The sequence below is a fragment of the Podarcis vaucheri genome (genome assembly GCF_965113315.1).
Source record: "Podarcis vaucheri genome assembly, chromosome: Z".
Lineage (NCBI taxonomy): Eukaryota > Metazoa > Chordata > Lepidosauria > Squamata > Lacertidae > Podarcis > Podarcis vaucheri.
Window position 1 is genome coordinate 2,926,779 of NC_138758.1, and position 15,593 is coordinate 2,942,371.

The 15,593-nt window shown below is 47.0% G+C and overlaps 1 protein-coding gene across 1 annotated transcript in view; it reads right to left on the minus strand.

Annotated features, from left to right (window-relative positions):
* WDR44 (WD repeat domain 44) overlaps positions 1-15,593 on the minus strand; it is a 53,194-nt gene that overhangs the window by 14,768 nt on the left and 22,833 nt on the right. The window contains exons 6-10 of the mRNA XM_082207390.1: positions 14,957-15,052; positions 7,773-7,909; positions 4,680-4,763; positions 4,301-4,407; positions 2,963-3,114 (exon numbers count right to left, since the gene is read on the minus strand). Coding sequence (XP_082063516.1) covers positions 2,963-3,114; positions 4,301-4,407; positions 4,680-4,763; positions 7,773-7,909; positions 14,957-15,052 — 576 coding nt within the window. The remainder of the gene's footprint in view (positions 1-2,962; positions 3,115-4,300; positions 4,408-4,679; positions 4,764-7,772; positions 7,910-14,956; positions 15,053-15,593) is intronic.

Genomic DNA, 15,593 nt, shown 5'->3' on the forward strand with positions numbered 1-15,593 from the left:
TTAATCTTTTTACCAATACCGCTTATTTTCAATCCAACATCCCTTTAACATTCATTGATTTTACAGTATTTCTGCAAGTAGTCTTTAAATTTCTTCCAGTCTTCTTCCACCACCTCTTCTCCCTGATCTCGGATTCTGCCAGTCATTTCTGCCAGTTCCATGTAGTCCATCACCTTCATCTGCCATTCTTTCAGTGTGGGTAAATCTTGTGTCTTCCAGTACTTTGCAATCAATAGTCTTGCTGCTGTTGTTGCATACATTAAAAAAGTTCTGTCCTTCTTTGACACCAATTGGCCGATAATGCCCAGGAGAAAGGCCTCTGGTTTCTTCAGGAAGGTATATTTAAATACCTTTTTCAATACATTATAGATCATCTCCCAGAAAGCCTTAATCCTTGGGCACGTCCACCAAAGGTGAAAGAATGTACCTTCAGTTTCTTTACATTTCCAACATTTATTATCGGGCAAATGATAGATTTTTGCAAGCTTGACTGGTGTCATGTACCACCTATATATCATTTTCATAATATTCTCTCTTAAGGCATTACATGCCATAAATTTCATACCAGTGTTCCACAACTGTTCCCAGTCAGCAAACATAATGTTATGCCCAACATCTTGTGCCCATTTAATCATAGCAGATTTAACCGTTTCATCCTGAGTGTTCCATTTTAACAGCAAGTTATACATTCTTGAAAGTGTCTTAGTTTTGGGATCTAACAATTCTGTTTCCAACTTTGATTTTTCCACGTGGAAGCCAATTTTTTTATCCAAATTATATACCTCTCTTATTTGGTAGTAATGAAGCCAATCTCACACTCTATCTTTTAGTTTCTCGAAGCTCTGCAATTTCAATTTGTCTCCTTCTTGCTCCAAAATCTCCCAATATTTTGGCCATTTGGCCTCCATATTAAGCTTTTTCTGAGCCTTTGCCTCCATCGGTGACAACCACCTTGGAGTTTTATTTTCAAGTAAGTCTTTATATCTTGTCCAGACATTAAACAATGCTTTCCTGACCTGACTATGACAATCTTATTTGTTTATCTAAAATATTTATGTATCACCCTTCCTCAAATTCCAAGGTGGTTTGCAAAAATATTAACAACAGATATATAAGTAAACAATAACAATTAATTAGTTTAGTCAGGCACAGCCGACCTAACTCTACTACCCACCTCCAAAGAGCCACACTCTCCATCCTTGTTGTGCCACCCTGCCCTGCAAGCCCCCCACTCCACTACTGTACTTAACCTTCCCACATCAGAGGAATTGCTGCAGACAACAGCAGCTGTTATATGGTTCCGATTATTTTTAAAGAAGTCTTTGGTGCACCTAAACCACTTCATACTACACGTTCTCCTAATGAGTTCCTGGGTCATGTGTCCTGCGGTATCTTCCCTGCCTTTCAATTCATTTTAAAAATCACTTTTTAGGGTACCACAGGAATCTAATTTACCCTTGTCAAAATGAATGTGAAAGTCAAAATAACCAATCCCTAAGCTAACTGCGCGGGACGCGGGTGGCGCTGTGGGCTAAAGCCTCAGCGCCTAGGGCTTGCCGATCGAGAGGTCGGTGGTTCGAATCCCCGCGGCGGGGTGCGCTCCCGCTGCTCGGTCCCAGCGCCTGCCAACCTAGCAGTTCAAAAGCACCCTCGGGTGCAAGTAGATAAATAGGTACCGCTTACCAGCAGGAAGGTAAACGGCGTTCTGTGTGCTGCGCTGGCTCGCCAGATGCAGCTTTGTCACGCTGGCCACGTGACCCGGAAGTGTCTCCGGACAGCGCTGGCCCCCGGCCAATAGATGTGAGATGGGCGCACAAACCCCAGAGTCTGTCAAGACTGGCCCGTTCGGGCAGGGGTACCTTTACCTTTAAGCTAACTGCAGCCCATTATAACCCAGCAATTTCTTAATGTTGCTTTGAAGGAAGTTTTAAGTTAGCACAGGCTTCCTCAACCTCAGCCCTCCAGTTGTTTTGAGACTACAATTCCCATCAACCCTGACCACTGGTCCTGCTAGCTAGGGATCATGGGAGTTGCAGGCCAAAAACGTATGGAGGGCTGAGGTTGAGGAAGCCTGAGTTAGCAGTTTTTGGTACCTGTAACCCAGTGCTCTTGAGGTGGTATCCCCCCGCCTTGTGGCCCCCCTTCCCCAGCCATCCACTAGTACAAAAATGCCCATTACAAGAGCAAGGGCCTGCTAGACCTCCTCAAGAGTAAATTTTGCCCTAGGTGTTCATTCTGCTCCATGTTGGTCTTATCTTGATACAGGAGTTAACGCTCTTCTACTGCAAGATTGTAGTACTTATTGCTTACCGTATTTTTCGCCCTATAGGATGCACTTTTTCCCCTCCAAAAATGAAGGGGAAATGTGTGTGCGTCCTATGCATGTGCGTCCACGCCCAGTGCTTTGGGCAGATGTCCGCAAGCCTAGCGTGCCTGGCGGGAGGTCCCACCGGGTGTGCGAGGCTTGCGGGCGGCAGCCTGCAGCCCGAAGCACGGGGCGCGCTGTGGAGCATGCAGCGTGCTTCGGGCAGATGTCCGCAAGCCTTGTGTGCCCGGCGGGAAGTCCCGCCGGGCTCGCAAGGCTTGCAGGCAGCAGCCTGTTCTGGGGGCTGGGGTCGGGGGAAGCTCAGGCTTCCCCCGCGCCTGGGGAGGAAATAATTTCCCCCCTTTATTCCCCCCCCCCAAATCTAGGTGCGTCCTATGGGGCAAAAAATACGGTATTTATAATGTTCTTCGGGGGGAGGGGTGCCTACTATATTCCTGGTATTTTGCCTAGGCATAGTCCAACCTGTTTCTTTCTTTCTGGTACGAGTCATTCACTGTTTCTCTGGCATTTTCTCTTCCAGAGATTCCTGAGAGCCCAATGAGGAATTTAATGGCTTCTGTGGGATCCCAATGGCAGATTGATACTGCCAGGTGGGAGCAGAATGGTTTGTGAGTGGAAGCAAAAACCGCAACCTACCATATGCTCTCCACTGAGATCCTGGACAACTTTAATTTGCTCAAAATCAAACGGCCCCTTGAAGCCATGCGCCGCCTTGAATTTCACTGGCCTGGTATACGGCATGCCTTCATCATCGCTTGAGGATGGGTCATCTTGATCAGTGTGGAATACTAGGAAGAAAACGAGTGCCTGGAATCAAAGCCTATTACCTTCTGCAAAACTCCAACTGGCTCAAAGCAAATGAGGCAACAGCAGTGGATATAGACAGAGAGACAGATAGATAGTGTGTTTGGAACATAGGAAACTCCACTATATGGAATCAGGTCATTATTGGTCTATCTAGCTTAGTCTTGTCTACACTTCCTGGCAGCAGCTCTCACGAGTCTCAGGAGTCTCTCCCAGCCCTACCTGGAGAACCTTGAACTCTGTGCATGTGTTGTATGTATTTAAATGTAGAACTATGTCAAATGGACGTAGAAATTTACATATGGACAAACAAAGCTGACTTATGCCAAGTCAGGCCAGTGGTCCTTCTTGCCTAGTACTGTCTGCATTGACCAGCAGCAGCTCTCTGGGGCTTCAGGCAGGAGTCCTTTTCAAGGCTCCACTAACTGGGATTGCAGATATACAGACAGCTGCCCCATGCAGAGTCAGGTGACTGACTCATTTGGCTCATTTAGCTCAGGGCTGGCCTCCTTCCCATCAGCTGAAACTTGATCCTTAAAAAAACCAAGAACAAAACTGGAGATGCTACTGGGAACTGAACCTGGAGCCTTCTGCATGTGAAGCAGGTGTTCCGTCTCTGAGCAACAGCACCTGCCCCGCATTTAGTGTCTGCTTTATATTGCAGTGGAGGGGAGGGACTGATGCTGGGAACCAGCAACCTGGGCCACAGTCACACCAAACATTTAAAGCACCATGATACCACTTTAAACAATCATTACTTCCCCCAGAGAGTCCTGGGAAGAATGGTTTGTTAAGGATGCTGTGAGACCTCTATTCCCTCTCCCAGAGCCACAATTCTCACAAGTTCCCTGGGAAGAGGGATAGATTGTTAGGCTACTCTGAGAATCAGAGCTCTGTGAAAGGAATGGGGGGTCTCCTAAAAGGTCCCACTGTGCTTAACGAACTACAGCTCCCAGGATTCTTTGGAGGAATCCATGACTGTTTTAAGTGATATCAAACTGCTTTAAATGTATGATGTGAACCTAGTCTTGGTCAGAAAGTGGAAGGCAAGATCTGAATCACAAACCCCAATCACAATAAGGGTAATGAATGAAATGCCCCCCCCCCCTCTTTCTGGGTATATTGCCCATTTGATGCTTCCCAAGCCCAAAAGCTCCGCCTTTCTCCAACCTTCATCTCGAACACTCTTGACTTTGTTGACGGCCCGCTCTCCATATTCTTCAGCCAGGTGCCTTGCCCTCTTGACTGATTTGCCCAAGAACTTCTTCAGCTGAGTCCTGGGGGCGGAGGGAGAGAGAGAAAAGAAAGTTGCCATGAGCAAACATGTCAGATAGCAAATCCATTTAGGAGATGGCACACACGATTTGTAATAGGGCCACGATTTGAAATACAAACATCCATTTGCTTTTTTGCTACTTTTAGTTTAATATTTAGACCCTGCTGCTCCATAAAAACAAATAGTAAAGTAGGAAAATGCAATGGGACTGTATAATAAAAGCAAAAATTTTAAAACCCACCCAACCCCATAATAAGTTAGTTGTGGCCTTACGTCTTCTGCTTCAAGCGTCCTCCATCCGTGTCACTTTGCTGTGGCTGCATTTTGTCTTCATCGTCTGACTGTGCCCCATCGTTACTGTGGAAAAGCAAAATGGCTTTAAACCTTACGTGCCAAGTATCCACATTTCTCAATGGAATCAAACCCCAAAATGAAGTAACTGCAGCTTTATCCTATGTGCTAAGCTAATTAAAATAAAATAAAAGGTTTGTTAATGCCCAATGATGCTTCCAAGCAGTTTATGTATAAAAACCAGTGACGTGATCCTTAAGATTCAAAGAGCAATAATTGAAATACACCATTAAACATCCCCATTAAGAGTGGCTGGGGAAACCCAGCCAGATGGGTGGGGTATAAATTAATTATTATTATTATTATTATTATTATTATTATTATTATTATTATTATTATTAAAGAACACATCAATTAAAGTGGAAGACAGGTGGCGACAGCAAAGGAATGTGTGAGCAAAGAGGTGTCTTCACATGCTAGAAGAATACCAAAACAAACGGGGCCTCCTCCATGAGACTCCCCATTTAAAATGCTTTCCACTGGTGCCCATCTGCTGGGCCTCTCCAGAAACTGCTAGACCTTTACATCATTCCTGCTACCAATGATGCTTGCTGGGGATGATGTGAGTTGGGAGTCCCTGAATATCTGAAGGGTACCAGCTTCCCCACCCCACCCCACCCCACCTATAGACCACCAAATTTGGCACCCTCTGTAATGATAAAGAACTGTGGGAGAGCTGTGAGGAGAGAGAGAGACTTTCTGCTGTCCATCAGGCAATGGACACACTCCAACCCTAGGAGCCTTTCCCAGACCAGGACTATGATGAGCAACTGGGAAGATAGGAGTTTGGGGGTATTTTAAAAAAAAAACAAATTAAAAAGTTGTATGTCTTTGTTTCTCATTTTGACCCTTTTACATGGTTATGCATGTTATGTGGTATTTTATGCATTGTGACTTGCGGTTATTTTTATCAATAATAGTTTAGAAATTCTTTACTTGTTAAGTGTAAAAGGTAAAGGTAAAGGTAAAGGTACCCCTGCCCAAACGGGCCAGTCTTGACAGACTCTGGGGTTTGTGCGCCCATCTCACATTTATTGGCCGGGGGCCAGCGCTGTCCGGAGACACTTCCGGGTCACGTGGCCAGCGTGACAACGCTGCTCTGGCGAGCCAGAGCCGCACACGGAACGCCGTTTACCTTCCCGCTGGTAAGCGGTACCTATTTATCTACTTGCCCCCGGGGGTGCTTTCGAACTGCTAGGTTGGCAGGCGCTGGGACCGAGCAGCGGGAGCGCACCCCGCCACGGGGATTCGAACCGCCGACCTTTCGATCGGCAAGCCCTAGGCGCTGAGGCTTTAGCCCACAGCGCCACCCGCGTCCCACTTGTTAAGTGTAAACTTCATTTATTATTTGCTGATATTTCATTGTACTGTTTACTATTACATTCTAGTGGATTATTTAATATTGCTTTATTTGATATAAGCTGTTTATTTGAAAGCTATTGTGACATTTATGTATTGGATCGTATTGTTACTCCCTGTGTGACCTTTGCTGTCTATTTTGCTGCTTCTTCAGCTTGTAAACCGCCTTGGGTATAGTAATATAGAAAGGCGGTATACAAATTAAAAGTGAAATAAAAAAAGAAGAAAGTGAAATGACAAAAGGAGGGAGGAGTTCCATGGCTAAGGGACCACCCCTGGACTAGGACTGATTCCTGGCAGCTACCCCCTACCCTCTCAGAAAGTGGGGCCAGCCAGTTTTGATCCTCCAGTGCCAAACTTACGTATTTTTTGCTCTATTAGACGCACCGGACCATAAGACGCGCCTAGTTTTTAGGGGAGGAAAACAAGAAATAAGAAAGCAATGAAAAACATCCTGAGCTAAGAGGGAGCGCGTCTCCATCTTCGCTCAGGAGGCCTTGCAGGGCTATCCCTGAAGCCAGGAGAGCAAGCGGGATCGGTGTGCACTGATCCCTCTTGTCCTCCTGACTTCAGCGAAAGCAAGCCAAGTGGCTTCCTCCCACCTCCCGCAAGAGCCGCTCGCTCTTTAAAGGGAGAGCGGCTCTTGGGGGCTTTTCTGGGAGGTGGGGGAAGGGACAGAGCTGTGCACTCTGTCCCTTCCCCCACCTCCCACAAAAGCCAGGGATAGCTGCGCGTAGCCTCCGCAGGGCAGCGGGATGAAGGCTCCCTGCTGCCCTGCAGAGGCTTTGCGTGGCTAAGCCAGAAGCTAGAACAGCCAGCTGGATCGCAGCGCAGTGATCCTGCTGGCTGTCCTAGCTTCTTGCTTGGCCATGCGCAGCCTCTCCTGAGCAAGGGGAGCCTTCACCCCATGCCTGGGAGAGGCTGCGCGCAGTTAAGACTCCCCCAAGAGCCGCACTCCCTTCAAAGAGGGCGTGGAGTGTGTGTGGGCTTTTCCCCAAGGAGGAAGAAGGGCAGCTCTTCTCCGTCCTCGGGGAAAAGCCTCAAAGAGCCGCACACACACTCCACGCGGCTCTTTAAAGGGAACACTGAGCAGAGCCTCCCGCCTGCATTCGCTCCCTAACACACACACACACACACACACACACACACATTTCCCCTTACTTTTTAGGAAGGGAAAAGTGTGTCTTATAGAGCAAAAAATACGGTAACTAGGCAGGATCACATGGGAGCTGGTAGTTCTTCAGAAACAGAGGGGTTCCAGACCACTTAATGCATTAAGGTACATTTAGTAGTCCACTGTGTGAATTGTGCCTGGAAACAAACCAGTGAAGCTCTTGAAAAGGACTGGAACGATACATTTATATCTGTGTGTGACAGTTAATCATTTTGAAGCTGAGTTCTGGACCAGCTAAAGTTTCTGGACTGTTTTCCCCCCAAAGGCAAACCCAACAGAAATCATGAGAGAGAACCTCTGGGGCCCTGCAGATCTTGCTGGACTACAACTCCTATCATCCTTGACTGCTAGTGATGCTGGCTGGGGTTGATGGGAGTCGGGAGTCCAACAACACTTGCGCCCATACGTAGAAGAGACATTGATAAAGAAATGCAGGCGGGCAGAACAGGCACCACCATCCAGGTGCCGTCCTCAATTCCTACCTGACATATTCCTTGGTCCGCCTCATTATGTGCAGCGTCAGGGGGTTGATGCCCGTGGGCAGCTTCTCCTCAGCCAAACTCAGGGGTATCTCCTCTCCTGTGTCAAGATTCTTGATCATGACGCTTGCCAGGATTTCCTGCAAAAGAAGACAGGACAGAAGGAAGGGTCAATGGACAAGGCTTGTGCACGTGATGAGAGGAACCACAGAAGGTAGCAGCAAAAACAGTTGACTGAACCCAGTGCTGGCGTTGTACTCATCAAGACAAATAAGACAACTACAAAAAAAACCTGGGGTTGATTGCTATATATGGTTTGCTATCAATGCACCCAAGCAGCGCTTGAAATCCAGACACCTGGGCATTAGGATTGTCCTCCAGCTTTGGCCCTGAGCACCCACCATCCCTGACCACTGGCCCTGCTGGCTGGGGCCAAAGGCTGCCCTGGACAGACCTTTGGTGTGACCTTGTGAGGAGAAATGCTGTGCATAAGGCAGTCTGTGTACGTGCTTTGGAAAAAGGTGTTTGTGCTTCAGGGCCTGCTTAGCAGCAGCTCCTTGTTGATGGGCTCTGAAAAGGGAGAAGCGCCAAAAGGGCAACAGTCACTTTTAATACTTATAGGTGGGGCCTGGATCAGGCGGGTTCACTCCGATTGGTCCGTGAAGCAGCAGGCCCCTCATTGGCTACAGGTTCTTGTCAGTGGAGAAGGAGCAGTTAACTGTCCGTTGCGAAAAATAACTGTCCGCTGGGAAAGACAGTTGGTGAGGGAGGCTGAGGGGAAAGTGGAGAGCTTGAGGTTCAGATAACGAGATGTCTCTTCCCCAGTGCAAAACAGGGAGGCTCGGGAGAAGAGAGCAGATGGCTGGGTGAGGCTAAGGGACTGGCCTATACAGAAGTCTCCCAAGAAGAAGGCCACACAAGGGTGGTTTTGTGTTGTTGTTGTTTTTGGTTTTTTAACAAAAAGAAAATTAGTTAAAATGTACAAGCAGCCAGAAAAGTTTTGGGACCAGACCAGAGACCAATTGCCCCCAGGAACTGGAGTGAATCTGGCTGAAGTGGAGGGCTTAGGGAATGTGGCCTGAGGTAAAATCCCTTTACGAGGTTGGCGTCAGCAGCAGACTCTGCAGTTCTTAGAAATTGCTGTTAAGCATGTTGGACCCCAATGTAACACACATAAACACCCCTTCAATGAAGGATCTTAGTTGATAGCTGGATACCAGCGCTGGAGATGAAACAACCTCATGCCTATGCCTATCATTTTATCATCATCAATTAAATGTGTGTGTTGTCCTTCATCCAAAGGTCTTGGGGCAGTTCACAGCATAAAAAAACACAAAACAGGCACACAGAATACTTATACCAAGCTACCAGGATGTTTTGGTAGCATTCTGATGGTGCTGCATGCGCCTGAAGGCTTCTTCCACATCACTTCCTCCCCTCTCTGCCATCCCTCCTCAGGCGGAGTAAGAAGAATCAAGATTCAGCTCCCCACATGCCCCACTGACAGTCTAGGCCTGTAGACCTGGAGGGAAGACCCAGTGAAGACTGAGACAGCAGAGGGATGTGGAGAGCGGAATGGGAGGGAAGAGATCCTGGAAGCATTTTTTTTTTTTGTATAAAGGGCTCTTTCCACTATGTCAAGGACTGGCAGGGACTGAGGAGCTGGGGGGGGGGGCTATGGGGCCAGAGGCTGAGCCAGGGAAAGTAGGCGCTGATTTATGTGCCTCCCACAAGGCAGCAGGAGAGCCTGAGGAGGAAGAGCCCGGGCTGGATGTGCCAGGAACAGAGGGGCCCCAGAAGAATCCCCTCTGCCCCCTCCTCCACTGTCCCCCAGGACCAGGCTTGAAGAAACAGGCACAGAGGCAATCTCTCCGTGGCAGAAGTCGCAGATTGCCTGCAGGTGCAATGTCAGACAAAGGTACTTAAGTTTGGGTGGAGGCGAGGTCACGCTGTTGCTCCAACTGTGCATGGAGCACTAGCCTGGGGAGGGGATGCTAGCTACTCAGTCACCAGAAGTGAGTACGTGCTCTGCTCCTTAGGAGCCAACATTAAGTATGTGCTTTCCCAATAGAAAATTGAACTGCGAGCCATTTGGGGGCACTTTCCTTCCTTCCTTCCTTCCTTCCTCTCTTCTCCCAGGTGCTCTGTAGCTCCGTATTTTCCCTCCTAGGGTGTCTTGAGTACTCCCTGTCCAAGATGGGAGTCCAAAACATCTGGAGAGCACCAGGCAACACCAAACTAGTTGCCGCAATGGACTTGGTAGACAGCATGTTCTCATGGCTTTTTGGCCTCTTGGATCTAGCAGGGCAGCAGTTGAAGAAGGAGCAAAAAGGGTTTTCTTGGGTGTGTGTGTTTCTTTGTGGCCGATTAGCTGTTCTCCCTGTGCCAAGGTCAGAGGGGGCAGGGTTTCTGTTGAGGCAGGGGATTAGCTGTGGGAGGAGCTTATCAGACCTAGCAGGGCAGCAGTTGAAGGAGGAGCAAAAAAGGTTTTCTTGTGTGTGTGTGTGTGTTTCTTTGTGACTGATTAGCTGTTCTCCCTGTGCCAAGGTCAGAGGGGGCAGGGTTTCTGTTGAGGCAGGGGATTAGCTGTGGGAGGAGCTTATCGGACCTAGCAGGGAAGCGGCGCGTGCCTAGCGGCGCGCGCAGTTTGATCCATCTTTTAGATTTAGTGGAGCTAGTCTCAAACGTTTGTTGGGGGAGACCTAGGTTTTTTTCTCGTGGGGGGAGTTATTTGTCCTGTCTTCACGCTTTTTATGATGGAGGACCACTGTAGCCACCACCAACGACACGTTCTCAGGATGGAGGGGGAGGGAACAGGTGCAGTCGCCTGTGGTTCCTGCGCAATGTTTGCCATCTTGCCAAAGGTTGCAAGCAGCTTTACCTGCAGCAATTGCATGTTGATTGCCCTCTTAAAAGACAAAGTCCAGCAACTGGAGGAACGTGTAGCTACGCTCCAAAGAATTAGAGAGCTGGAGCTCTTCTTGGAAGCAACAGAGCACACCGTCTCCACCAAGGAGGAGACAGGGGACTCCCCTGAGAAGGAGGCTAGTTCACCAACACAGGAGCCAGATATATGGAGAAACGTGACTCAAAGAAGTAGGAGGCCCAGGGTTCGCTCTGATTGTTTAGAAATACACAATCGCTTTGAGGTCCTCTCCCCTAGCATGGAAGACAAAGAGCAGACTCCATTTGAGGATCTCTCCCTCATTACAGTCGATCAGGTATATGAAGACGAGCAGCAAAGTCAGTCCTCAGGGAATGTGCAGGCGACCTTGGAACGGACAGCTCATGGAAGAACCCCGACCAAACCTAAGAGGAGGTGTGTAGTGGTGATAGGGGATTCCCTACTGAGGGGAACAGAAGCAGTGATCTGTGGGCCTGACAAGATGTCTCGGGAAGTGTGCTGTCTCCCCGGGGCTAAGATCCAAGATGTAACTGAACGACTGCAAGGAATCATAAAACCCACTGACAAATACCCCTTCCTCTTGGTTCATGTGGGAACCAATGACACTGCAAGCAATAGCCTCCAGAAGATCAAAAGAGACTACGAGGCTCTCGGCAGGAAATTGAAGCAACTAAATGCACAAATTGTCATCTCATCTGTCCTCCCAGTTGAACGATGTGGCCCAGGGAGAGAAGGAAAAATAGTGGAAGTGAACAGCTGGCTTCGCAAATGGTGTAAACAGGGACAGTTTGGATTCTTAGATCACGGACTGCAGTTTCTTGAAGATGGACTTCTGGCAAGCGATGGGCTGCACCTCACAACGGTTGGGAGAAATGTTTTTGCCAAAAATCTCAGAAACCTCATCAGGAGGGCTTTAAACTGACTAATGTGGGGGAGGGAGACAGTGCCTCTGAAGGTAGGAGTCTATCAATTGATGAAGATGATCATCCAAATGTCATGGACCAAATGGAGCAAACAGCACGCAGACCTAGTGGTGGGAGGAAAAAATCCTTAAATAAGAGACACGGGGGAATGATTAATGGACTTCAATGTCTGTACACTAATGCGCAAAGCATGGGAAATAAACAAGATGAGCTTGAGCTCTTGGTACAGCAAACTAAATATGACATAATAGGCATCACTGAAACCTGGTGGGATAAGTCCCACGATTGGAATGTAATAATGGGGGGATACAATCTATTTCAGAGAAACAGACCAGACAAGAAAGGAGGAGGAGTGGCGTTATATGTCAGGGATGTGTATACCTGTGAAGAGATCCAAGATTTAGAACCTCAAAGCCAAAGTGAGAGCATTTGGGTCAAAATTAAGGGAGAGAAGAATAACAGGGACCTCATTGTGGGAGTTTACTATAGATCCCCAAGCCAAACGGAGGACATAGATGATGCCTTCCTGGAACAGATGGCCAAGCATGCAAAAGGAAGGGAGATAGTAGTAATGGGGGACTTCAATTACCCGGATATTTGTTGGACGTCAAACTCAGCCAAGAGCATAAGGTCAAACAGATTCCTCACTGGCCTTGCAGACAACTTCATTGTCCAGAAAGTGGGAGAAGCAACAAGAGGAACAGCCATTTTAGATCTGGTCCTAACCAATGTTGATGACCTGGTTAGTGGGGTAGAAGTGGAAGGATCATTAGGCGTGAGTGATCATGCTCTTCTGAAGTTTACTATACAGCGGAAAGGAGCAGCCAAGCATACTAGGACTCAATTTCTTGACTTTAAGAAAGCCGGCTTCATAAAATATGGGAAGTGGACAGTAATACTAAAAGGAAAGGGAGTTCATGATGGTGGGAGTTTGTTAAGAGGGAGATAGTAAAAGCACAACGTCAGGCAATACCAATGAGACAGAAACATGGAAGGTGCCTAAAGAAGCCAGGGTGGCTATCTAAAGAACTTTTAACTGACTTAAGATTAAAAAAGGATGTGTACAAAAAATGGAAAAGGGGGGAAACCACCAAAGAGGAATTCAAACAAATAGCCAGCACGTGTAGAAACAAAGTCAGAAAAGCTAAAGCACAGAATGAACTCAGGCTTGCTAGAGAGGTTAAAAGCAACAAAAAAGGCTTCTATGGGTATGTTCCTAGCAAAAGGAAGAACAAAGAAACAGTGGGGTCACTCAGAGGAGAAGATGGTGAAATGTAAACAGGGGACACAGAAAGGGCTGAACTCCTCAATGCCTTCTTTGCCTCAGTCTTCTCCGATAAAGAAAACAATGCCCGACCTGAAGAATTTGGAGCAAATGATTCAGCAAAGGAAACACAGCCCAGAATAACTAAGGAGATAGTACAAGAATACTTGGCTAGTTTAGATGTATTCAAGTCTCCAGGGCCAGATGAACTGCATCCAAGAGTATTAAAAGAACTGGCAGATGTGATCTCAGAACCACTGGCAGTCATCTTTGAGAATTCCTGGAGAACAGGCGAAGTCCCGGCAGACTGGAGGAGGGCAAATGTTATCCCTATTTTCAAAAAGGAGAAAAGAGAGGACCCAAATAATTACCGCCCAGTCAGTCTGACATCAATACCAGGGAAGATTCTGGAGCAGATCATTAAGCAAACTGTCTGTGAGCACCTAGAAAGGAATGCTGTGATCACCAATAGTCAGCATGGATTTCTGAAAAATAAGTCATGTCAGACTAACCTGATCTCGTTTTTTGACAGAATTACAAGCCTGGTAGATGAAGGAAACGCAGTGGATGTAGCCTACCTTGATTTCAGCAAGGCATTTGACAAGGTGCCCCATGATATTCTTGTAAAGAAGCTGGTAAAATGCGGTTTGACTATGCTACCACTCAGTGGATTTGTAACTGGCTGACTGACCGAACCCAAAGGGTGCTCATTAATGGTTCCTCTTCATCCTGGAGAAGAGTGACTAGTGGGGTGCCACAGGGTTCTGTCTTGGGCCCGGTCTTATTCAACATCTTTATCAATGACTTGGATGATGGACTCAAGGGCATCCTGATCAAATTTGCAGATGGCACCAAACTGGGAGGAGTGGCTAACACCCCAGAGGACAGGATCACACTTCAAAACGACCTTGACAGATTAGAGAACTGGGCAAAAACAAACAAGATGAATTTTAACAGGGAGAAATGTAAAGTATTGCACTTGGGCAAAAAAAATGAGAGGCACAAATACAATGACAATACAAACCAGGCAATGTGTAATTTTGATTTTGACTATGGAAGATTTACGGGCGAGCTGAAGGAAGTCCACAAAGAGATGACAGAGATGACAATGTTAATTCGATAGGTAAAAAATTCTTTTTTATTGTGTATACTGTACACCTGTTTTGTGTTTTGTTGCTATTTTTCTTTTTTCTTATGCTTGCTGTTGTGGTCTTTCTTTCTTTTTGTTTTCTTTTCTTCTTTTTGGAAAACTAATAAATATCTATATATGAAAAAAAAAGAGAGGCACAAATACAAGATGGGTGACACCTGGCTTGAGAGCAGTACATGTGAAAAGGATCTAGGAGTCTTGGTTGACCACAGACTTGACATGAGCCAACAGTGTGACGCGGCAGCTAAAAAGCCAATGCAATTCTGGGCTGCATCAATAGGAGTATAGCATCTAGATCAAGGGAAGTAATAGTGCCACTGTATTCTGCTCTGGTCAGACCTCACCTGGAGTACTGTGTCCAGTTCTGGGCACCACAATTCAAGAAGGACACTAACAAACTGGAACGTGTCCAGAGGAGGGCAACCAAAATGGTCAAAGGCCTGGAAACAATGCCTTATGAGGAACGGCTAAGGGAGCTGGGCATGTTTAGCCTGGAGAAGAGGAGGTTAAGGGGTGATATGATAGCCATGTTCAAATATATAAAAGGATGTCATATAGAGGAGGGCGAAAGGTTGTTTTCTGCTGCTCCAGAGAAGCGGACACGGAGCAATGGATCCAAACTACAAGAAAGAATATTCCACCTAAACATTAGGAAGAACTTCCTGACAGTAAGAGCTGTTCGACAGTGGAATTTGCTGCCAAGGAGTGTGGTGGAGTCTCCTTCTTTGGAGGTCTTTAAGCAGAGGCTTGACAACCATATGTCAGGAGTGCTCTGATGGTGTTTCTTGCTTGGCACGGCGTTGGACTCGATGGCCCTTGTGGTCTCTTCCAACTCTATGATTCTATGATCTGTGCACGTATGTATTTATTTTAACACACAGTTCCTGAAAGTCGTTTAAATAGGCAGACAGTAACAGTTTTGACACCAGACCCCCTCCTGGATACCTCATCTGTGAGCTCCCTGCCGGAATTAGACCTGGGTCTCTGAGGCCCAATCACTTCACTCGAGATCGTTTGTCCATCCGCCGACTTTCCATTTTCCTGCAATTACACAAGGGCATTTGCTTACATGCAAAAAACGAAAGAACACATACTGTTTCATGAGCATTTCAGGGCAGGAAAATGGGTCAAAGCACATCCCAGACTATAACAGGCTTTCCGCAGATCAACATCGTAAGCAAGATCAGTAAAACATGTAGCCTGCTTTTAAGAACTGCAGCCAATGTATATGCAGATGCTGTGATTCTAAACTCACACACTAGGGAGGATGCACCAGTGAACACAATGAAATTTACTTCTGAGTAAACACACAATGCATTGTAAGGTGGCAAATCTTTTTCTAAACTTTACCACTAGTTGCTAGTAACACGTGTGCACGCGCACACAAACACAAATGAGCCTGGCAAATGGACTGCTGCAGAGGGCAGGAAGCAGGTGCATTTTCTTCCCACATATACAAATGGGGGTGGGGAGAACTGGTCACCTCTTTAGTTCCCAATGGCAATCATTCATTAGAAGTAAAGGTCCCCAAGCCATAAGGTAGGATTTGCAAGTGGGCTTCAACTCTAGACTCAGCACAGCC